Here is a 25,958-nt window from a genome sequence, read left to right as displayed (position 1 = left end):
GTATCGACACTTACGTTCTTTTAGCAAACAGGAATGGCAACAAAGAAGTCCCTAGAGTATTAACTGGTTGAGAATGTGTGTGGATATACTTCTTCCATCGATTGTAGTATTATTAAATGATATGCTTATAATCAAACATGTGTAGAGGAATAACTTGAAGACTGTTAGTTAGAATTTATTTTCGATGGGTATCTATTATCTATTTGAGTTATTTTTGGGGAAAATTATATTGAACCCTAGCCTCACAAAATTTATACTATTATACTTTGTGATTGTATTATCGTTTCGCACTTATGTCGTCTCTTATCTATAAGCTAAACCCCATGTTTCATTCACTCTAGAAAAATTGAAGCTCTTTAGTTTTTGATATAAAGGTTTGTATTTCCCCGTTCTTAGTATTCAGGACTGCTTTTGATTACTGATGGGAATTACGATCCTTTGCAAATAATATCACATTTGCTGAACACATTAGTGGCTATCCGAACTAAGTACTTTATCAGATAAGGCATTAGTGTTTGAGTCGATAGACACATCATTAGAATTTTAGTGTAAATATCAACGCCACACCGGGATACAGTTACATAAAACTGACAAATACCATGTAGTACGAGATACGCGTTCTAGAATCCAATGGTGGCTACAATCCGAAAATATGCAACTTTTCACAGCCCCCAAATGCCCTGGTACGGCCGAGAGTGGGGAGAGTCCGCTCTCCCTCTCGAAATGCTCTCATATGGCCACGCGAATATATAGCCTCTGCAAGGGAAGTCCTACTCACTGCCTTCCTGTGGCGTTACTGTTGTTTACGAAATTGAGAAGACGAAAAGCGAATGTCCGGCGCTTTAACCGGGTTGGTGAATACGGAAAGTCCACCTATGGGAGTTGGAAAACCCTGATTCCAAACCAATGGTGCACATGGGCTCCAATATTATGAGGGAACAAATGGTGTATGAATCAATCGTTGGTCATCTGCTACCATGGGACTACATCACCTCATGATGCTCTACTGCCTTGTGGATCAGATCTTTAGGTCGAAAGCTCCGGGTGTGGTCACCTAAGGAAACCACCTGCTTCGATCTGGGCATTCGGGCATTATCCCAGCCCTCACACAAATCGAATGAGATTTGTGCGGCGCATATATATCTGGTGCCCCTTTGTACCAACATTTATGTGTTTAAATAAATAAAATAAAGAAATTAAAAAGAGATTAAGCTCGTTAAATTTACTTACAAGACACTCGGGAAAAAAATGTGTTAATAAGCATAATTAAGACGTACAACATACTTTCTTTTTCAAATTCCTCAAATTCTTTATCATCTTTTAAAATACCCAAAGCTTCTTCAACTTGTTCAGGATCCTGCAACTGTTCACTCGACTAAATCGAAACAGTATTTGTGAAAAAAAAAGTAACAAATATGATATGAAGTCAGAGGAGAGAGATCTCAAAGTATGTTGATGTATTTATACAGTACGTCTCCTTATGAATGCGTTTAGGAATATCTCAATATATGTTACGTAACTGACAATCCTATTCATCCAATAATAAGCTAGTTATAGTAAAATGGTCTATAATGTGGTAAATCAATTGACCAGTTTTAATATTCTTGATCTTAAAACACTACAACAAGACTTTGTAACTGGATAAAACGTGAGTTCTTAAAGCATACGACTGATAACGGTTAAAAAAGGGTGTTTGTTCTAACTAAGTAAATTAATGAATATCACTTTGTTATTTAAAAAGATGGGTACTATTTCTAAGGTTCAGTAGAGACAACACCCGCTAATGATGTCAACATACTCAGTTGACGAATCGCAGACAGGACGAAAAATATATTTTGACCATTCAGCAGTTAATCACTATAAAACAAAATCTACGAAGCAGTCAACTGGTATGAAAGTAAAGAAATAATCGTATAAGTATAATATACTGCAAGGCCTTGAGTTCACCAATCTAGATTAAGATGACATCTCAATTATTTTGCGCAAAGTTTAAAGTGCGGTGATAAATAATGTGTATGCCATTACTAACCAAGCGAAAATTGACAATATTTGGTTTTTGAAATGTTTAAAGTCAATAAAAATATCCATTGCACAACGATAAATCGAATTTTAGGTGTTTTTTAAGCTAAATTAGATGACATACCTACTCCTGAGGAAGATTGTGTGTCATTCATTGCGTAATCAAGAGTGTTTGGTGAAGCTACGTAATGTTTTCCCTAATTTGCAAACCCATCTCAGAACTCCAGCTTAACTCTTAATACCTCATCCTGACCTTTTTGGATTATCGCCAGTGTCAATTGGTGACAAAAACTCTATGGGGTGTGGCCTTGAATTATAACACTAGCCCGATTCTTAGTATGTAAAACTTAACCTTTTTTCATTTACTACAAAGAACAATATGAGGGTTGATTGAGATATTGTCCCACCGTTACAGTGTTTCTTTTTGCCACTATTTGTTTTGTATCTAGGCAGCATTTCCTGATTGCCTCATAAATCCCTCAAGGTTTTTAGTATATTATACGTTTACCGAAATTATTACTTAGTATATCCATAAAATAAGAGGTCACAACTAAACAGTATGACGAATAAAGATGAAGAGATCCGGAAGATCTGTTACGTATAGTCTAGGATCAAGCAATACCACACAAAATAAATACGTTGCTAATATTCACTAGCAAACTGAAGAGGAAAAAAATTAAAGGAACCGAGAATTTGAAAACCAATGATAGAATAAATTAATACGATAAACAGCTTAATACAAACTACTTTTAAAATAACGGACAGTATTTACATTTAAATTCACCAGTTTCTTTACCTCTGTAGTCATTTTTTAGTTATTAGTGCATAACGTGACTAGGTTCAACGCTTAATATTTAAAGTGAACTGATACAAATATTTAGAACGCCTACTGATCAGTACAGAAATTGCAAACAGGTTGCAGCATTTAACATATCCTTACAACTCAAAGTGATTGGAATATAGACTGAATGTCGATGGGGGAATATAAGTGTTTACCCAATTAATGAAAACATTTTTTGGCAGTTTCGCATGCAATTATAAATTCTAGTAACATTTTGAAACCTAATTTGGCTAAGTGACCCATTGTGTCTATCAGATTAATTTTAAAATACAATATAATCAATCAGTGGCATCGTCACATTTATTCAATCAGTCATAATCATCATCGCAGAGAAAGGCACAAATATGTGTTAGCCCAAGTTGCTATATCACATCAGTACGAGAAGAAGAACAAGAACAAGAGTCAAAATAATAATAGTATCATTGGTAATGAGAAAGACTAAATATTATTTGTAAAGGTATGTATAAAGGAATGAAGAAAATCAAAGTCTAGGGGAAGACAAAGAGTGGATGGATATTTAACACTATTATAACCGATTCTGAGTTATAACAGCCAACATCTTTAACCACTGATCGTGAGGGCTCCAATCAATTAATCTGCGTCCACTAACACGAACCACATCTATTATAGAATGTATGGTTAGTCTTATTCAGTTAAGATCTACATACAGAAATCAAAATTAGAAAACATCACTATATTATAATTATTGGATAGCTTAATAATTACATTGTGTGATTCTTCCATCACTTGAGACAATTAACCAAATAACAAAAACATGATGTATCTACCTTACTCTTAATTATTTTCAAGAATGTATTTACTTATTTCATAAGCTTATTAGAACATTGTATAGAACAATCGTGCATACAACCAACAAAACAACGCTGAATATAAATGACAGAGAAAATATGCAGCCCAAGAGGTTGTTTTTTGGTGGCTTTGTGTTCATTATCATGGCCTACTTCGTGCAAGCGCTGATGATGTTGTCCAAGAAAACATTAAACGCTCCCTAACTAAACAACCTGGCCTAGAGAACATGATACCAGCAAAAACAAAATCATTCCACGGACTTACAGAAATCTAAAAATGTTGAGAAATAGTTGTTTGTCTACCTTTAAGATTCTAGACAAACCTATAGGTATTAAAACCAGAATTTCAAGTGAATCGAGTAGAATGTTAACAGTAAAATGATGATATAGTTGTGATATCCTAATGAGTAGTTTCACTATAGAATCACTAAACATCAAAAATTCGAATTTCTACTCATTGGGATATTACAAATATGACATCATTTTGATACTAAGCATTGAAGTAGTTGTTTCTGTTAACAGATCTATATTTCTCAGTTAGTCAGTCAGCTACAACGTAGGACCAGGCACATATATGCATCGGTCCAAGTTGCCATATCTCTATATTTCTAATTTTCAACAAACTATATCCCATCTTGTTAATTTGATTTTCTAGTTGACAAGTATAAAATGAAATAATTAACAACACAAAGTATATGCCTGTATTAAGAAAATATCCGAGGATATGTATGATATCGAAGTTGTATTGTAGTGTGGTCTACTTATATCCATATAAGTAGTATATGGTGGTGGTCAGGCATAGAATGTATTTTGGCAGAGGACCGATAAGGAAAGAACTGAAATGAGGCGCAATTGGTGGGAAAATGCATGAACAATGAAATTAAAGAAGATAGACTGATATTTACAGAAGGAACAGTGAAGATTGAGAAAATTGATTGTTATTTTGCAAATTAACTGGTTACTGTATGGTTATCAGAATTTAGTGAGATAGTCTATAATTTGTGTTTAAATACATTCGATTATCCCATCAGTGTTCTTGTTCACTACAGTATTAGATTGAATGACAGAATTATTTGATGAAGGGTTATTTAAGTGTAACTATGGAACAATTAGATCAACTGTATATCCAAGTACCATATATATAGATTAAAATGTGAATAACAATAATAATAATCGAGTAAAGAAAAGGCAAACTGTGATAAGATGAATATATTTGAAAGATGAGTTTTTATATTGTATTTGAAAATATTTTACAAAAATAATATATGTACATTAATTAATAATTGTACAACAGATAAGACTATAAACCAAGTCTACTGCCAGGACGTTTAGATACCAAAGGAGTACCAGGAGTTCGCATACCAGGTGTAACTATTGGTCGCCTGTAAAAAAAAAGGATAAATAGAAAATGTAGGAAAATATTTTAAGTCATTTCTTTTAGAAAAAGCACTTGAAACTTATATACGATAGAGACAATAAAAGGTTCATGATACAAGGTAAAATAACACTTTGAAGACTTGGGGAGGGAGGGAGAGGATAAGCAAAAACTACCTTAACGAGATATGTTTGATGGTGTATAACTAAGTTGAAAAAAGGTTACAAAGCAGCCAAACCAAACTGTAGCATCACTTCATGAAGCTGTCAACTGTTGAACTGAGCCGTGTAATTGGATAAAGATTACCTTGTAAGAGTTCGCACAGTTATCGTAACTAATGACTGAGAATGTCGAGTGACATAGCTTACAATCAGTCGCAACAGTGCAGATGTATTATATCTTAATCTACCCTTAGATTTGAAGTTTTAAAATTATCTTACGCTTTTTATTACACCAACACTCATCAATGGGTATATACAGCCACGACTCCTCAGCGTTTAATAATACACAGTGATGACATTGAAATGTTAGATGAGTTGACGGTAGTTAATCAGCACCAAAGGACTAGACAAAGATAATATTGGTCACCGTTTAGTGATCAATCAATTGTAAATATCTCAGTCCTACAAGAGGTCAGTCAAGGGTCGATTACATTAGTGGTAACATCTCAGACTGTAAAGCTGAGTGACGCGGTTCCGAACGTCACATGGAGCATTGATTCCCACAAGATTACGGGTACGACTTACTGAGGACGAATCTCAACTAATACAAGACCTAAATCCAAGGTATCCTGCCGACTGTCCCCAGCCACTTAGCTTCTTAAAAAATAGTACATCCAAAGTCGAGTCACTCAAACTAGTAGCCATATTGCAAGTTGACCAATAAAATCCGACTAGATAACATTGGTTACTACTCAGTAGACGATTAAATGCAGAGTGGCTATTTAGGATTAATATTGAAACAAGATTATTCTAAACAAGAGTGAACAGATGGTTTACTTACAAACGACTTGAACCAATAGATGCTGAAAGTTCTTCACGTCGACGAGAAAGTTGTTCTTCAGCCAGACGCATTTCATTTTCCATTTCTACGAGCTGTTCTTCAGCTTGTCGCTTTCTTTCCAATCGAGTAAGGTTAGGATCTTTAACACTGAAGAAGTGAAGAAAGTTTATTGAGTGAACGTGTTACACACAGCATAACACTAGCAATAAATTTTATCAAAAGAACCATATAATTAGGATTTTAGGGGTGAATAAAACTGACTGAGTAGTAGTTGAACTGAAATTGTGTTGTAACCCTATTAGAAATAAGGGTATGGATAAACATTATATCAACTATAATATGAAACTATGCTAATTATACTAGGTATTATTTTCATTGTAACCACAAAGTAAAGCTCTAACAAAGAATGGGAAACTATGGGTAGGAAACGACAAAAAAATTCACCTGTGTTATGTACGGAATAGTGTTCGTCATATTAAAACTTTTATATGACTACTTGACTATAAAATGAGATCGAGAAAGAACAGGTTTTGTAGATGATATTAAAGGATACATAGAAAGCCCGATGTCGTGTCTACCACTCTTGGTAGAATCAATTACGTAAATGACTTAATTTGAGTTGTACTTATCTGACGCTGGTAGATGCTCCCGAATGCGAAGTGGTTTCGAGGAAAGACCAACATGCCTAGCTGAATTAGAACACAGGAACTGGTGTATGCACATTGAATTTGTCAGTCTTAGCAGCCTATATTACATATGGAGGAGCATATAAAAGGGGAGGTGTATTATTTTATACTATCAGTTCACCTGTGCCTATTAGGCTAGTTATGTAGGTCATCCGTCGAGGCCACTTAATCGCATTCAGTAGCATCTAATGGTGTGGCTTAGTAAAAGTTAAAAAAATCAATTACATTATCAGTTTAGCAACAAAGAAAAGTTTTATTACAATATGTTCTACGTAGCGTAATAACTGTATTTATATCATCTTGACACCCCTACTTCTATTCTTCTACTGATAAGCATCAAGTCTCTTTCGATGCATGCAATGAGATATGAATTTATAGCATACATTAGGGGTTTACCTTAGTTAGATAACCCTTGAAGACCAGGAAGCACTAGAAAGCTATTTCGATTCCAGATGGGGTAGTAAGTCGTAGCAACCCCAATCAACGGCGTTATTTTCTGACTGCTCGCTGTTATTTAGACATTTAATCCACTATGTAAAATTACGATAATTTATCCACAATCGATTGATACTCATAACTATATACGGATTTTTAACACTCACATACATACTCACCCGTTTCCCTGTGTGTTTGCTTTCTGCACCCTTGCGGATTTTACAAATCTTTAACAATAAACTACCTCTATAACTGGTGTTCGGGCTTTTGAATAATCTCGAGTAAATCCATAATTCTACTAGGAGATTTAGCCTACTTTAAATACTCAGTCAACGGAATACTATTTATTGGAGTCAGATACAGATGAAATTAACTTCTACGAGTATATCGTGCTGAAGGAACCTTTACCAAGACAGAATAAATGTTCATAAAGTCCTGGTTTTCAAAGGCTGTCTGATTAAGGTCAATCCATATTGAAAACTATGAAGCTCAACAATCTCCACAAACTTCTCATGCAACAAATACAATTTTAACCACATACTGATCGAAAAACAAAAACATTGAGAAATGTCAATTTAGTTTACCTGTAAAACATAGGACCAACTTTAGCTAACCAATTACCATCAACAGATGTAACACATTGCATATATTCTTTTGTTGTCATAATTAATTCATGATAAATAACATAATCTGGAGTATAACCCATTCCATAGAGAGCACTAGTTGGATGTAGATGACAAGGCATACCAGTTCGTAAATTCACATATTCACCTAAACCCTGAAAAATTGGTTTTAGTTACGAAAAAATATTGTTTAATGAAAAGTACTAAGGGAATTTATTAACCATCGTGTGAGTAGGAAATTCACTAGAATATATATTATGAATAATCATTATAATATAATTGGCAAGAGTTGTGTTGATCAAAAATTTATCTTACTATTTGGTGTAGCATTAGACATCAAGGAGCACTGGTCAGCTAATTCATCCTGTTATAGGCGCCCACGACCATACTAGAGATCGAGACTATAAACTCCACGTTTTACGACTAACGCTTAATTATTAGAACCACTGACTCGAGGTCCAATCAATTTGCTACACAATGACATTTCATTGGTGACAACTGTTTTAATCTCTATATGTTTGAACTTCATCAGTTATGACATAAACTACTTAACCAACAAAATGCTAAAAGAAATTAGTCCTACACTATTTACTATCTTTTAGTGACTAAAGCCTTAGCATCATTTTCGATGAGAATTCTTCCTAAACATAATGAGGAAATTCAATTGCTGAAACTCTGCAGAAATTTTGGATATAGTGTTATGAGCTTCGAGTAACTATTTAATTAACACGTTAAAAGTAGAGAAACTCAAAGAAAAAGATGGTGAATAGGTTCGCTCAGAGGTTTATTTATAAACTTACTCTACAAAGCAATGTGGAAACCATGAATTAAATATTCGATGTGATAAGGGTATAATGTATGAACGAAAAACATTGAGTTCCGGGAATGGAAATATTGTCTATAAATCGAGTCCAAAATATGTCCAGCACAACCGCTCGTTAAATCTTTTCCCAACAAACTTTATTTCCTCGTTACAAAAACTCGACAGTTATGATCCCTATTCTCGTGTTATCTAAATCAATACATACTCTTGGCAATTTTATCACAAACTAATACATATGTATATGAATTTGGCATACTATAGATCAAAATCTACATGTAGAAAAGAGTAATCTAAAGATCTAATGCATTGATCACCTTAATTTGAAATTAATTTACAAAATTTCTAGCTCATTTCGAACTACACTAAATAAAATGATGATATGAAGTTAGTTGTCCTCATGAATGGATGATAGTTGGAAAACAAGACAGTAGTCGACGACAAATATTTCGTACAAATTTTGACTAGCTTCGTAACAGGACATTATTACCGATTCTAAACAGGATAGAACTTGTGAACTTATGATCTCATGATAAACAGAACACAGTAATCCATGTGGTCAGGTCCACGGGATTTGTGAAATAGTGAGAAAAAAAGTTCTTTGACTAATTCTCTGTTCAACCATGAGAATATGCCAAGCAAATAGTATTATAAATTAGGATGCAACATGCATGTTCGATGATCCTTCGTTTTTAATGGTTCATCAGGTAATCTTCGAAAACCTTGTCTGAAACACTGATTGATTACTTAAGTGTTACATGAGTCCCGAATCCACACAATCATGTCCAGTTCACTTATTTATACAAAGTAATATAACTATTTAAAATTGTTCAAATAGGTTTAGATGGGATTCGACTAAAGGACTTATTCACCGGTAGAAATATGTGAAAAAAAGAAACATTAAAGTCAATTTCCCATTTCTTTAAAATCAAATCAAGTGATCGTTTCACAACAAAATAAAATAGACGTAATTCAGACTTTACCTTGATACGAGCAGCTTGATGGAAGAAAGTAGCGCATAAACATTCACGTACAACATCCCAATCACTGCCGATAGATTGTAAATTCATGTTGTGTTGTTCCATGATTTCTTTCATTTGTTGTCGAACTTCACGAATTTTACGCATGGCTTTTAAGTGTAAAAAGTGTTTTGCACAAAATGCTGATGAATAACCTGATTTACGCCATTGAGTGAAAACGTTCAACAGTGTTAAATGATCAGATTCTGGAACTTGAAACTTCTCTCTTGCATTATCTGATTCTTCTTCACGACCTTTTGGTCTGTAGAATACACTCGGGACAGAGAGCATCGATACAATGGTTAGAATCTCTTCAGAACAATTCATATCACAGGAAATAATCAATAATTTAGACAAAGCTGGATCCAATGGAAATTCAACCATTTGACGACCTAAATTTGTTAAACTGCCAGTATTATCAAGAGCACCGAAAATCCATAGTTGATACATTGAATTCAATATGTTATCCTACAAATATTAAAACAATCCAACCCAATCCCAGTTAACATATACAAAAAAAGGATAATAAATTGAAACAACGTAAACACATAGAAACAGATTTTTTTGTTCGATTACTTATTTTCAATAGTTTTAGCATGAAATCAGTATTCCTAAAACAAAACTACTTAGAATATTGAAGAACAGTCAAATATGGTAACTTATGAGTACTACGGTTATAAATTACAAACTAATGATCTGGAATAATGGCCAACTTTACGGCAAGTATATCTTTTATAAAATAATATCGTATGAATAATTTAGGATTGTTAGTAGACTAAGACAACTATTGTTGAAATGACTAGGATACTTTGAGCCATACGTAATTTATCCCATGATTAGTGTTAACACCTCTAGTTGGCTGAAACTATGTGACAGGGAGAAAGATTCGAGCCTACAGTACGAGAGTAGCTTGAGAACTGAGTGAACAAGCTGAATATTTAAGTTAATCATAAAGACTAGACAACAAATGCGATGAGTAGGTGTACTCTGTTACGAGCGAATTCCCAAACAGCTCTTAGTAATGCAATACAAACACTAAAATTACTTTCTACACATTTTTCTGAATACTTCCAATAAAATTTCAAAACTATGAGGAATTTTCGATTTATAATTTTTTAGTAAACAGGATATACCTGTGGAGGAGCATCCATGAAATGAAATCGCATTAAATCTTGAACACCCAACGATTTTAATAAGAGAACAACATTAGCCAGATTAGTTCTCTGAATTTCTGGAACAGATGTGATTAGCATTTCATCTTGATACTGACTTATAGTGTATAAACGGTAACATACTCTAAAAACAAAATGTATAATTGGAAGGAATAAACATTAGAATTTGTAATATTAAAAATTTAATAATAATTCGGTGAGTAAATGTAGTTTAAGAAAACAACAGCTTGAACATACAAGATTGACTATTGAAATTTCATTTTCAGAATATATTAAAAAGAAAACACCTAGGAGATAATTCACTTTCTTAGAACTGTGATTGTCATCAGTTATGAGGATGAGAGTGCTATGTTCCATAACCCGTCAAATATCATGTGACAAAATTGCCAGTCAGAATACCGACTCCTGTTACCTTGTCTGTGGACTTAACCAATGATCTGTCAAACAGCACTAGCAGTCTTGAGTCAATTCCGAGTCCTTATTGATCCTCTATGAAGATACCTCTCTCCTAGCCTAGCCCGTTCAATTCAGAACACAAATATTGTGGTGTGGTCTACTTATATCCATATAAGTAGTATATGGTGTTGGTCAGACATAGAATGTATTTTCGCAGAAGACCGATAAGGAAAGAACTGAAACAAGGCGCAATCGGTGGGAAAATGCACGAACAATGGAATTAGAGAAGAAACAGTGAAGATTGAGACTGTTGGTTGTTAATTTGCAAATTAACTGTCCATTGTATGGTTTTCAGAATTTACTGAGATAGTCTGTAATGTTTGCTTAAATACATTCGATTGTCCCCAACCAGTGTTCTATTCACTATAATATCAGCCTTCACTATATGAATCGTACATTTCAGACATATGTGGTTTATTCAAGAATGGCAAATAGTATAACAGTGGCCAATAGGTCAAATGAAAGCTTACGATAGAAGGAATATGTATATACATACAATCTAGTTACTTAATAATTATCCGATAAGAATATATGTAATAATAGTCCGTAGGTAATTCCTAGCAGTTATCATTCATCTATTCTTCATTCGTGTATAACGGAGACCAAAAGTAAAGTCAACAAATAGGTAAAAACTGGTATATTATGAATTGTCATATCAGAACGTTATACCTATAAAACGAACTAATATTCATCATAATTAAAATATAACGAAATAGTTTGGTAGAAATGTCAAGCGAAGTGTAGCCTGAAATGCCGGATTATGAAAGACACAAATATAGTTAAGTTTATGGCTTGAAGTGAAATGACTTACACAAATATGCACTAATCATTCACTAAATGAACGGAAAGATGACTGAAAGTGTTGTTGACTTTATATTTCGAGAAAGTTGCCGATAACAACAATCATTAACTTAAATAACTATAATAAATATTGAAAGAGACTACATCGCACAGTAAATTTGTTGAAAATAAAAATTTCTGAAAAACAAGATTGATACTTAACATACAAATGTGGTTGTTGGGTAACCTTTCAACAGTCATTAATAGTCAGCATCGAAAGAGTGCTGACCAAAAGACAACAGTAAGAGATTACAAATGTAATATCTACAAAATAAATCGTGCCAACTGAGACAAACATAACAGTGGACGTCCCATCTATCTACGCACATACGAAAAAAAAAATGACAGTAAAACAACGCGACATATTATCACTCATATCATTGGACGCAGAAAACTACAGAAACAAAGTCCACTGAGAAAACATCGAAATCCCAGATGGATGAAACTTGAAGAGTTGAAGAGAATTCTAGAAGGAAAAGAGGTAGACCAATGAAAATATAGAGATCCATTACATTTCCTAAACTATACAGAAATAGTCAACAGCCAATTATGTAACCAGGAGTCAACATAGCAAAAGGCTAAACAGGAATAAAAAGGTAAATAAAGGTGACCAGACATCTTCAAAAACAACCATTTACAGACAAGGTCATCAGAACTGCATGATTTAACGCTTGTGAATTATTAACTAAATATCTCACTTCTACGTTAAGTAAGTGCTGATGATATTGTCCAGAACAATAATGAAACCTTCCAAATATAACTTCCCAGCTGGGAGGACATAACACCGCCGACTGAAAATATTGTAAATACTAAATAAAATGGTTATAGCACACCACATGTAAGGACAACAAAACACAAATTAAGTTTAATTTATAATAATATTTTTCCAAACTGAAATATATAAAGTACCTACCCTGGACCAGTTCTACCAGCACGACCAGCACGTTGATTAGCATTAGCTTGACTAATTGGAAATATTTGTAATGCATCCATACCAATTTTAGGGTTGAAAACTTTCAATTTACAATAACCACAATCAATCACATAACGTATCCCATCAACTGAAAATCAAATCATATACAAATTAAATTGATTTAAATGATTATTTTTTCTCAATACGTTGGATAATATATGAAATAATAATAATAATGATCAAAGTAGGAACTGATAACACGACTAGATGAAATAACAGAAGATGTGATTTGACAAATATATTTCTTGTAACACAAAGACTTTTTTTATTTGTACAAATTATTCTGTTGATTTTTTACCCCGTACTTACACTTTAACTCATATCAAAAAATAGGAATGTAAACCCCTGTGTAATTCGATTAATTACGACTCAGAATGCTTTTAAAGAAATGAGAGTATAAGACAGAGAGAAAGCAAACAATAACTAAACTAAAGAGTATCACAAGTCTGTAAAGTCATTGACTATTGATCTGAACCATGTCGATAAGTGCATGATACTAACTGATTGGGATCCACGAGATAATCGTGATGAACAGCTGGAGATGTTGTGTGATATGATACAAGAGCAGTCGCATTCACTTTTTATATTCTTCTAGATTAATAAGGTTTAGCATTATTCCACGCTTTTTGTTTCGCCATTATATTACTGATTTTTAAACTATATTCAATATGTTCACTTAGTATTGTTTGTTTGAATCTTCCCATTGATGTTTACAATTGATGCTTACAATGCTTGTGAATTAAGACTATATTACCTGCTTCAGTTTGGGCACCTGGGCATTATCACAGCCCCCATACAAATCAAATGAGATTTGTGTGGCGCATATATATCTGGTGCCTCCTTGTACCAATATTTATGTGTTTAAATAAAAATTAAAAAATAAGGCTATATCGAGGCAATACTCATAGTATGCACATATATCAATTAGAGACTGACCAGTTGCAGTCCTAGATAACAATGGGAAGATTCAAACAAACAATACTAAATGAATTTAAACTTCACCCCATTGCACAAGCAAGTGGTTATCAGGACTGAGTAGCTGAGTGGATAACGCGATGACGTTTGAAGCGAACGGTACTGAGTTTGAGTCCCAGAGTGAGCATCAACTCTGAGATGCAGGTACATCCACCTGAAGAGCCCCAAATAGGACGAAACGCGCGTCCTGGATTCCACTGCTAGCCACTATCCATCTTTGCTTATATTCAATATGTTTAGTTTTTTTTCTTACGACCACTAATATTAGTATTATTTAGAAGTGTTAGTTTTCTCTTGCTTTTTTGATGTGGTGTAGCAACTTGGATTAATGAGCACGTTGATTATAAGATAGATATAATTTTTCTTTCACACCATTCATCAAATCATTGGGAATAGTAAAAGAAAAATGTCATTACTTTCAAGTGTTCATTAGGTTCATGCATAAATGCAATTTTTTGATAATAAAACTGGTTTACTTTTGTGTTTTCGTCGAAATTTCATTGATTCAAGACACATAAAATCTGGGACAACTAGGCACCAAGAATATTATGCATCACATAAGGTAAAAAGATAAAATTATGAAGAACTAAAGGACGGAAAAGGTGTGGAATTAATAAAATGATGAGTAGACGAGAATAATGTGCAACACAGATGCACTTCAGATAAAAATATACTTGAGAAAAACTTTCATTTAAATGAGTTCCAGTTATCTTTATGAAGAGTGCAAAAGAAAACTACAGCAAGATTATTAATGATTTCTATTCTGAGACACGTCTAAAAGTGTCTCAAGCCACTGAATGAGCTATCTCCAAGCTAGAAAGTCGTGATGAGTCGACAGATGCTGGTCCTATACACCTTGTTTTATATCACAGCGCCGCGTCATAAACTGGCGACAATAAGTACGAACAACTTCTCGTACAACTATTCAAGATATGTAAATTCTAGGAAAATATAATAATAAGGAATTTTTCCAGCATGATTTATCTTTCGGAATGGGATAGTATGGAGCTAATCAACTTAATATGCTGGTCTACTGCAATGTTGGGGATTCTGACAGGTATACTCAGTTGGTTCAATTCAACTTAAAAAAGAAAGCATAAAATAACAACAACATACCAGTTAATGAGGTTTCAGCAATATTTGTTGCCACGACACATTTTCGGACACCATTTTCAGCCTTCATAAATATTTTTGCTTGAAGATCACTTGGCAACTGAGAATAGATAGGGAGGATGGATAGTGGAGGAGCTTCTTCCAAGTTACTCAAACGTTCTGAAAATTGCAACATGGTGAAATACAGATGGGATAAAAAGATTATTTAAATCATGCTTGCAGGAAATAATTAGTGTTTACTCGGTAAGAACTCTACAGCAACAACATTACTCATCATTAGACAAGAATTTTATCTTAATATGGCACCCAACGGCAACTATCTACCAATTTTATCTACGACCTACTCGATTTTCGGCACTTCTTATCTCCATTTGATCTAAACCATTGCTAATTACTCTTTTCGAGTGACTGTTACCATGTTTATGCAACAATGTCTCATATATATCGAATATGTTGCTATCATATGTTTCGCAAAAGTTTGACAACGAATCGTAATAACCGACAAGTTCAAACAAACCGGTGTGACAAGTTTTATCGAGCCGGAAAATAAATATAATCATAATAGACAGACTCGCTTTAGTTAATATCATATGTTTGATTACAGTAGAGAATTTTCAATATAACAACAAAACTACCATTTTATAAGCAGTTAACTTATGAATATCCCAAACAAAATTATGTATAAAAGTCTTCAAATAGTGATTAGCTGCCATTCATATTCATCTGTAGTTGTTTATGATCATTATTGTTTCTGTGAGATTTTACGCATGAATTATATGGTAGTTATTTCTTGTTTTTTTTAATGGGAGGAAATATACTAACCATCGTGGTGGGACTTTTTAGTTATTTTTTTCTCAGTGATTAAATTCACCACAGGTTGTAAACATCCTATTAGGTCGCGTAAGCTTAAATGGTCAAGAGATCTGTGATAATAACCACATGTTTGGAAAAATGGTAACACTCAAATTTGAGCAGGCCTCGGAGTAGACATAAAATGAGAAAACATCATCATTTGAATTTGAGTTTAATAACAAGAATGTATTTAATATTGTCGAATGATAGCAATAGGCTGTTATTATGATAATCATTACAGTGCACACGTGAAGATGCAAAGAAAAAAAATACTAGTATTAAAGGTTTGTGAAGATTATTCAAGTTTGTAGTTTACATACTGGCCTGACACCTTAGTTACATAACCAATGTAAACCAGGAAGTACTGGACACTTATTTCATCTAAGTATGGGAATTCTTAGCAGTTTGTATCCATGACGCTATCGAAGATCGAATATACGGCCCTCAGGCCTCGCAGCGAATACCACTGGGCCGACATATAATGTTCAACACTAACAAATTAAGTTGACTTGTGATATTACGTAACCACTATTCAATACCACGGACAAAGTTATAAATGGTACACCATTACATGTAAACTCGAAGATCTAAAAGTTAACCGTTTTCCCCAGAACCGAATAGTCCTGGGTTCGATTGCTGGTGGAGTCCTAGATGCACATTGTTGAAGAGTCCTATACCAAAACTGGCTTTCAATATTTTTCTAACTAAGCTCAGTCGATGACGCAAATGAGAAAAAACGTAATAACAACTAACCAGCAATTAGTTCACATGTCACTTCAATATCCTCTTGACCAGGCATAAAAATGAGTATATCACCTAGATAAATAAAAAAGAAACGAATAATTGAGGCATTAAGTGTGTTTACAGCAATAAACGACTTAATACTACAGAAATTATTTCTTCTAGACATTTCTAACATTAACATAACTCGTGACTTATTGTTGAAATATTACACAAGTTCTATTTACGAAAACTTAACTTTCAAATAAGTAGTGAACTAAGAACATCCAAAAGTTTACGATGTATTAACAATACACAAAATCTTTCCTCTCTGGTATTGACTTTAAGACTTGCATGATGAAATTATATAAATAAAAGAACGAGTATGAGAGAAAGGGAGTGTGATGTCCATTATTTGTTTCATCTGCCAATCGTTCGAAATATCAGAGATTTTTGAGATATCAGGTGTAATTTGGATCACTTACAAAAATATCTACGTTTTAATTCTACGTAGCCTCCGTGAAGAAAATGTAAACATATAGTACTTACTTTTCCATCATTTATGTTAAATGAGTTAAAATTAAATACATGAATCTAACATATATATGTTTCAGTTATAACCAACACAAAACTTAACACATGTGTGGATCGGTTCAAGTTACCACATTACCACAATCAAACGGAAACATCCCGAAAAATATCAGAGTATCAACAATATTAATAATGGTAGAAAAGATTAAATATGGTCAATATGATTCTAAGAGAATGAAATGGCGGAAGAGAATGAATGAAATAATTTTAAAACTAAACATCTAACAACAGATAAAGGGTGAATGGATGTGTGCTATCGTAGATAGTTTTGTGAGCTATATCGCCCAAAGTCTTCAACTGATGGTTCGGACGACTGCACAGACGTCCAACAGTCAATGACTTTATGGATTCGTGTCATGTTTTGAAGTGGCCGCTCCCAGCTTCCTTTCAACTTCTACATCATTGAACGTCGCCTGTCGAGCTAGATGTAACATGTCCCACCCAATTCAGTTGATAATGATTCACTCTTTCATCATCCAATCTACTGTCTTCACTTAATACCCTACATTCTACCTCAGCATTGAATTCGTTATTCAGTGAAAAACAAACTAATTATGATATCAAATGTCCATAACAAAAAGACATTTACCATCTGTTGGTGAACCTAAATGAACTTGAATTGCTTGTTTCACAGATGCATCTACATAATCCATTACTGTTGTTTTACTAAATTCTTTATCAACAGGAAATGTTCGACCAGGTATTCGAAAAATAGGACAATCACCGAAAAACTGAGCAAATCTTTCTGCATCCATTGTAGCAGAAGTGATTAATAGACGTAAATCATTACGCCTACTAACAACCTGAAAATAATACAGACACATTAATTTAATAAGTTTTCATTAGAAAAAGATAGATTAACGACAATATTACGCAAAACAAAATACAGTGGTGCCTTAGCGACCAAATCGTTCAACTTTTAGCTACCAAGTCCCAGGTTCGAACCCCGCCCCATCTACTTTGGTTTAAGCAGCCGGGTATTATTACTGGCTCTTACACTTAAAGGGTGGCTCGAAGACAAATGCACTAATATGTGCCCCGTAAATAAGCTAGTAAATGAGTCTATAACAATAACGGTGGTGATCTAAAATTCAATAAACCTCCTCATGAGAGATAGTGAAGACTGCAAACTATATCCGATTATTTCTCCAGGGTGAAAACTTTTGAAAAGTACGAAGATTTACGATTCTAATACCGTAATATGATGTCGGTGAATAACAGCTCAAATGAAAAAGTAGTAAGCAATTTATACAATGATTGTTCATTAGTTGTAAATCCGTGGGATCATTTCAATGTTTCTAATCAAATGTATTTTTTGCAGTCCAGTAATGATAATCATTACGATGGAAATGACCTTGTAATAACCGACCTTCTCTCTGGATAACTAACAATAAGCAAAACTAAGCGCTGAAGATGCTATCTAGAATGATAATGACTTCTTTGCCCCCAAATGCCCTGGTATGGCCGAGGGTAGGGAGAGTCAGCTCTCCATTTCCAAATGCTCTCACATAGCCACGCATATACAGCCACTTTTAGGGATGTCCTACTCGCCGCCTTCTCGCAGTGGGGGCGTTGTTCATGAAATTGAGAGGATGAAAAGTGGATATTCAAAGCTTTAAGCGGGTTGGTGGATACGGAAGGTCCACCTAGGATAGTTGGAAAACCCTGATTCTCAACCAATGATGCATATGGGCTCCAGGATCCTGAAGGAACAAACGGGGTTAAACCAACTGTTGGTCACCGGCTACCATGGGACTGCATTTCCTTACGTTGCTCCATTGCCTTGTGGATCAGACATTTAGGTCGAAGGCTCCGGGTGTGGCCTCCTAAGAAAACAAGGCGGCTCAGTGGATTAGAGGTCAAACGTTCACGTGCGAGACCGAAGGTCCTCGGTTTGAGTTCCTGTGAGAGATCGTGGATGTGAACTGCTGAGGAGTCTCGCACTAGGACGAATCGGTCGTCCAGTGCTTTCAGGTTCTCACTGATGGTCTAGCTTAAATCGATTCGTGAATTTAGCTGTGAACATATATTTATTACTAACTTTTTACCCAATGTTCAATTTATTTTAAAATATCAAACCCCACCTTAGCATTGATACTTGTATACTCAGACAACTTGTAAATTTTACAGAATAGACAAATTGTGGCTAACAGAAGAATCTGAGGGGCGCATTTCGCCTCAACCGAATGTACCTGTACCTTAGTATTGAAGTCTCCATTGACAGTCGAATTCAGTACCCTCTGTTTCATACTCAAAGGTATTATACACTAAGCTACTGAGTTCATACAGCAACTGACCATTCAGTCTTGAATATCAACAACAGGATAATTCAAACCCTTGCTAATAATATTTAAACTATAATATTTATTATGTCGAACCTTTTAAAAATGAAGAAACTTACTTCACGCAACAATCCAAATAACACATCAGTATTTAAAGATCTTTCATGTGCTTCATCCATGATAATTGCAGAGTATGGATCAAGATCAGATTCACGTAGTGATTCACGTAATAGAATTCCATCAGTCATATACTTAATTAGAGTGGAAGGAGAAGTACAATCTTCGAATCTTATAGCATAACCAACTTCTTCACCTAAACGTACATTCATTTCTTCAGCAACTCGCCGAGCAACAGACATAGCAGCAACACGGCGTGGTTGAGTACAACCAACCATACCATAGGTTGTAAAACCATCTTCATGTAAATATTGAGTTAATTGAGTAGTTTTACCACTTCCAGTCTCTCCAACAATCACTACAATCTAGTTTAAATGAAAAAGAATTTCCATACAAGATTATCTACTACGTACATTGAAGTATTTGTCAGAGGTTGAGAAAAACTACACCAATGGGCTTTACAACTTGATATATTCAACTATTTTATCATGTTGCCACTGGATGTCAGCAATCCTTCGGAGACAACGATGATCGAACACAGAGAGTCGTATAACATCCTCAACTCGGAGAGGCCAGGTTTCACAAGGATAGAGCAAAACTGCTCTCACCGACGCGTTATAGATCCAACCTTTTACAGCCAGACTAACATCACGAAGGCGCCAAAGATGGCCCAGATTGGCATAAGCCGCTCTGGCTTTCATTATACGTTCATCGATTGTTATGTTGACACCTATCTTTTACACTTCAGTGAAATATTGTCACTTTACTGCTTCACATTGCCTTCGAGACTGCTATACAGACTGTATTTGGTACTCTAAGAATGTTTCATAACTTCTTTAATAACGCGACACCCCGTATTTTAATAAGAACTACTATATATGAAAAATAGGTATAAATAGAACTATACAACATTACTAAATGACATCATCGAGAAAAGATAATGATAGTAATATCTAAGAACAGAATGTAGCTAACAATTAAATAAGTGAACTGAGTTGCAATTAGTATACCAGTTTCAATATTCAAATTACTACCAAAAACAAATGACTAATGATAAGAACCTACTTGATGTTCTTTAATCATTCTCAGTAAGGATGTCCTTACAGAAAATACTGGTAAGTATTGTCGTTGTTCTACAATAGTTTTTCGTGTAGCGAACTCGCTAACCGCTTCAGATTTCATATCTCCTACTTTATCGGCAAATGTCTGTGCATCACGATGTGATTTTTCTGTCCAATTGTCTTGTTCTTCCGGAGCTTTTATACCCATAACTTCCCCTATGCGTGTGCCAGCCAATTGCCATTCTTTCTTTTGTGCTCTTCTACGTTCTTTTTGTTCTCGAAAATATTTCACTATGGCACTACCTTTCTGAGCAACTTTGGCCATTATACTCTCTGGGTCCTACAATTAAAAACAGCAAAATCATTTAACATGCCTGTGCTTAGAGTATAGAATTCGATCAATCATCAATGGAATTTCATAATATTATAAAAACTGTTACATATAATTGTTATTACTTTTTAAAACAATTCCAAGACAGTTCTGTCGTTTTCTGAAGTACTGCCCTCTCAGGTCAAAAGATAATAGAACCGAGATTTCTGACAATTTGTAAAATTCAACAGCATATGACAAGATGATTTAACATATTTTCGTTTTAAACATAAATTATATTATTACATCACAAGAAACTGTGATGCATACAGAGGTCCAAAACAACACACACAGATATCCTATGATCTAATTCCCAACAGACGAAAAGGAATTTAAAACAGTCCAGACTTAGTAAAATATGTTCACCAGCTACTTTAAAGGTATAACTTTATTTTAGTATTCTCTAGTTCAGATTTAAAAAATACATTGACAATAGAAGCTTGGTGAATGTATACAGTGTATACTATACTAACGAAACTGTGTTTCTGTTCACAGTTAAGTTCGTATGACAAGTGGATTTAAATCGACCATGTCAATGATAAGGGAATAATAAAAGGTTAAAAATAATGAAATCCCTCAATAGTAAATATTGCCGGGTGCTTGTAAAACATTGAAATCATTAATAATATACAGAGAGATGACTATACACCTCTGCAAGCAGTCAACAAGAAGCCAGCATAAGTTGTATCAATCAATTTTAAAAACCAAAATGCGAAAGAGAACGCGATAAATAAAATGTAGTTTACAAACGGATATAATTATGATATTTTCATTTATTCGATGATAGGTGCTGTTAAGACAATTTATACCAAAAGAAATTTACATAGTAACGAACGAGATCAAAATATTGCCATCTTCTACTGAAGAAAGAATGTTATGCAGAAACCTTGGTTATGTAGCTGGGATATTAAGTCAAGTGTCATTTAAGAGCAAACTGTTTTTATAAACCGATGTCAGTTAAGGAAACCACTGAACCGAAGCAGAACTGAATAATTAACAAGCTTACGTGAGTGAGATTAGGTTTTTAAGTCTCAAAATGAGTATGACACCTTTGAATTTTAAAGTCGAAAACCAGTGGTCCAAAGTTTTTATTTTGATCAGCTCATGATGTAGTGGGTTGTTTATAAATGAAACTAGATGACTTAAAGGCATTCTGTTAACAGGATCTCAAGGTCTTTATTTTGACCCAATAGGTATCTACTGCTGAGGACGGTTATCCAAATCTCTTTAACCTAAAATGGATCTTCAGCTGAAAACTACATTTGCGTAGTACACATTTTCATTAGACCACTGAACTTATTAATAGTATATTGAGTTATTAATCTTTCGCAGATAAAAATATGAGGGAAAAATACTAATATATTAAAAATTCTATTACTTCACCTTGACAGGAATAATAGGTTCAGGTTGACGAGTGAAAACAATTCGTCCATCCAAAAATGGTGGAAGTATATTACGAACTAACAAATGAACTCTAGCTTCACCTTCTTCATCAAAATCTTCATCCTGTTCAAAATCTACTCGTTGAACAACTCCAGATCTTAACATGCGATTGTGTTCCCATGCTTGATTATCTTTATGAACTTGGACGGCTTTTGCAGTTAAACGTTGTTTATGTCGTTTTTTACGTTCTGCTAATTGACGTTCCTTTTTAGCAGCATACTCTTCAGGAATGTCTAGGGATAATTTTTTTTAAAAACAGTCATAATATACAGAATAATATTTATTGCTTGAGACAATATATGAATGAATGACATGCGGATAGAAAATGTCACTAATAAGATCCATCACTAGATATTAAAATTGGTAAATTTCTGTATTTACTTGGTTCGATTTGCCGAAGTAACTTTCAAATGTTATATTTATGAGTGGGGTTCGGTTGTTCATTTTATACTACCCCTATTCTAATAGTTGTTTAGCTATTAACTTTAGCTGCCACCTTGATGTGGTGGTTGAGTTTGCTCATCGTGATGACCTAATCAAACCATATGGGTTAGGACGATCATTTCTCTAAGTTTTGCTATGCCAGAAGGGTTGGTTAGAGAACATTAAGACTGAAACAAAAACTTATGTTCACAACTGAACCTACCAACTCAATAAGTAGGGAAGAAAACTGAGTTTTGATAATCGTTTTTTTATAATAGACTTACAACAACTAAGTAGAACTGATAAATGATTTTCTGTAATTTGTAACTCTTGCATCACAATACTTTGATGGTCAATCGTACTTACTTGAAGGTACTAGGATCAGCCTAAAAAGAGGTCAAAAATATGAGCAGCTGATGTGTTTAAAGTAGAACCAGACAACAAGGTTGTTTCTAGTATTTTTCTTGATTATTATCTCCAATCTCATTTATTACCAACAAACAACCAGCATAACTTAACGGATAAAGGTCTACACACCTGTTTTTCGTTAGTAAGGTAATACAGTAAAGTTTAGACATTTCAAATTATTGTTTTGACAATGACTGACAAATTAGCCGAATATTTTTATTGTGACACAAATACTGTAACTTAGTGACGGGCTTATACTTTCAGCTATCCTAAATTCTTTGGATTCAATGAATGAAATACAACCATAGAGTTGGAAATATAGTCCATGTAACTAAAAATAGAAAGTAGACATTTATGACACCAAGATCGTTTAATGAAGAACATAGGTCATATGTCTTAGAAATTATAAGATATTTCAAGAACCTGACCTATCACTGACACTTTATCATTTGGAAAAACAAATTGGGCTGAACTTGAAGAGAAAAAAAACACTTTCGCTGTTACATAAAGTGGACAAGTTTAAAAAATTTCACATTAAAATTTCATTGTTATTTGGATATTTAACTGAGCAAAATACCATTAGTGTTTAAATAAAAAAGTATTTTGTCAAATGATGGCGAATAGTAGGATTCATTGGTAAAAGTGTTATGGCCAAACAACTTACCAGAAAACGGATGGTTATCATTATCATAACCATCATCCATTTGATACCAATTACGATCTAAGCGTTCATTTTCAGCCTTAATATCATCACTATCTTCCTCTACCTCAGTAGAATCAGGTTTCACACTATCGCCATCGTTTTCACTGGAAAGTTGTGGATGAGACTGGTCATGAGTGTGGCGACCCGAATGCTGTTTTCTGGAGTCCGAATGCCCTGTGTTATTTTTATTTGATTGCATCCATGAGTTATGCTTAAAACTTGGAGTAGGCATAGGAGTATATGTATATCGATCATTATTGGAATTACGAGCTAGTGATCCAGTAGTGCGAGGGGTAGTAGATCGACTAGATCCTAAGGCAGAATCATCCCAGCTAGAATGTCCTGGAGACCGTCCCCCAACATTATATATTTCAGGAGTTTCAAACCGGTTGCTACTTACTCCAGAAGTACTTCTATTTTCCCGACTGCTGTGACTAGGTGTTTCATCTTCCCATTCTGCTTCTCTCCGATGTCGAGTGCTGAGAGATTCTTTTTCTCTGGTTGATTCAATGCGAGAATAGTCTAACAAGAAATTAAAAAATGATTATTTAAGAGATAATTCCTTTAAAGTTTATTCGCACAGTAAAACTGTTTGGGCAAGAAATTGAAACGTAATCAACAATTCGTAATACCACGAATGTTTCAAGTGAATTGAACCGAGTATAAATAACTAAAATGTTGGAAAATATGCACCTGGTTCCCTAAGAATAGTTTACACTGAAATTACTGGACATGGTATCATGAAAGGTGAATAGTGTAGACTATCATTTAGGTTATTTATTTATTCGAACACATAAATATTGGTACAGGGAGGCACCAGATATATATGCGCTACACATTTAGGTAAATTTGAGTATTTCGGGATTGTAACCTGCTAACACATTATGAGCGTAATAACGCTTAAATACATGCCACAGATACTGGAAGAAGTAGTCCAGAACCGACAATACCACGAACAGTAAATAAATGAAGGAAAGAGGTTGTGACGTTGGTTAGGACAGGAATGTTTAGATTTGCATTTTAACGATAAAATGATGAGTGTACGTATACTTCACTTCTCAACATAGAATAAGTTGTGGCTGAGAACTTATTTGAAGCAAACCCATTAACTAAAAGCATTGGAACCTAGGAGTTATGTTATAAACTTAACTGTAAAACGATTCATTTAGATATGCGTACGCAAAAGAATTACTGTTAATTAGAATTCAGAAGGGATGAAATATCTCTGCACTTGCTTTACGGTTCCGTAACCACAAAAGGAGTTTTAAGAAGTCGTAGTAGCATTTAAAACAGGTAGTAACACTTTGCGTATTTACACATTAAAGTTTACCTGATGATTTTCGAGATTCTGAGTAGTTTTCACCAATTTTTCTGGATGTTGATACAAGACCGGTTTTTAAGCGTTCTTTCTGGTCACGTTCACGCCTTCTTGCCTGAGAATCGAAATATTCTTTGCTAACACCCCCACGATTGGAAGGGGTTTCGACGCGCCTTTCCCTATAAAACCTAATACAAAAGTAAGTCTCATGGAAAAATTTCATTACCTTTCTTTATTTGTAACATCGCGCTTGTTAAACTGTAGATTAAGATCCTGGGATTCCTGTCGCTTTTTTGCCGCCAACTTATCAAGTCCAAATAAGGACTTTTGAGGTTGTTTGAAATTTTCTTTTGACTTAGTTATTATGAGCCCACCAACTTCGCTTGTAGATTCATGTAGACGAACTTTCTCCTCAAAAAGGTCCATATATTCGAACACGTATATTTCTCAGGGCTCTATATTCAAATATTTAACAGTGACTTCTCGAACTTTTTAGATGACGTTTGATAGGA

At 34.3% G+C, this 25,958-nt stretch overlaps 1 protein-coding gene across 1 annotated transcript; it reads right to left on the bottom strand.

Moving 5' to 3' along the window:
• Positions 1 to 1,222: 1,222 nt before the first annotated feature.
• On the bottom strand, positions 1,223 to 25,669 carry Smp_156060 (hypothetical protein; the record flags this gene model as incomplete). The annotated part of the gene is made up of 15 exons (XM_018796473.1): positions 1,223 to 1,375; positions 5,006 to 5,051; positions 6,047 to 6,193; positions 7,752 to 7,945; positions 9,594 to 10,097; positions 10,763 to 10,925; positions 13,011 to 13,158; positions 15,162 to 15,317; positions 16,764 to 16,826; positions 17,911 to 18,124; positions 19,723 to 20,085; positions 20,786 to 21,121; positions 22,535 to 22,827; positions 24,090 to 24,650; positions 25,459 to 25,669. The coding sequence occupies 15 exons, from the start codon at positions 25,667 to 25,669 to the stop codon at positions 1,223 to 1,225; spliced, it is 3,552 nt and encodes a 1,183-aa protein (XP_018651612.1).
• Positions 25,670 to 25,958: the final 289 nt, after the last annotated feature.

Source organism: Schistosoma mansoni, chromosome 4, assembly GCF_000237925.1.
Source record: "Schistosoma mansoni strain Puerto Rico chromosome 4, complete genome".
Classification (NCBI taxonomy): Eukaryota; Metazoa; Platyhelminthes; class Trematoda; order Strigeidida; family Schistosomatidae; genus Schistosoma; species Schistosoma mansoni.
Note: the sequence above shows the minus strand (reverse complement) of the source record. Positions and strands in the feature narration are given on the sequence as shown.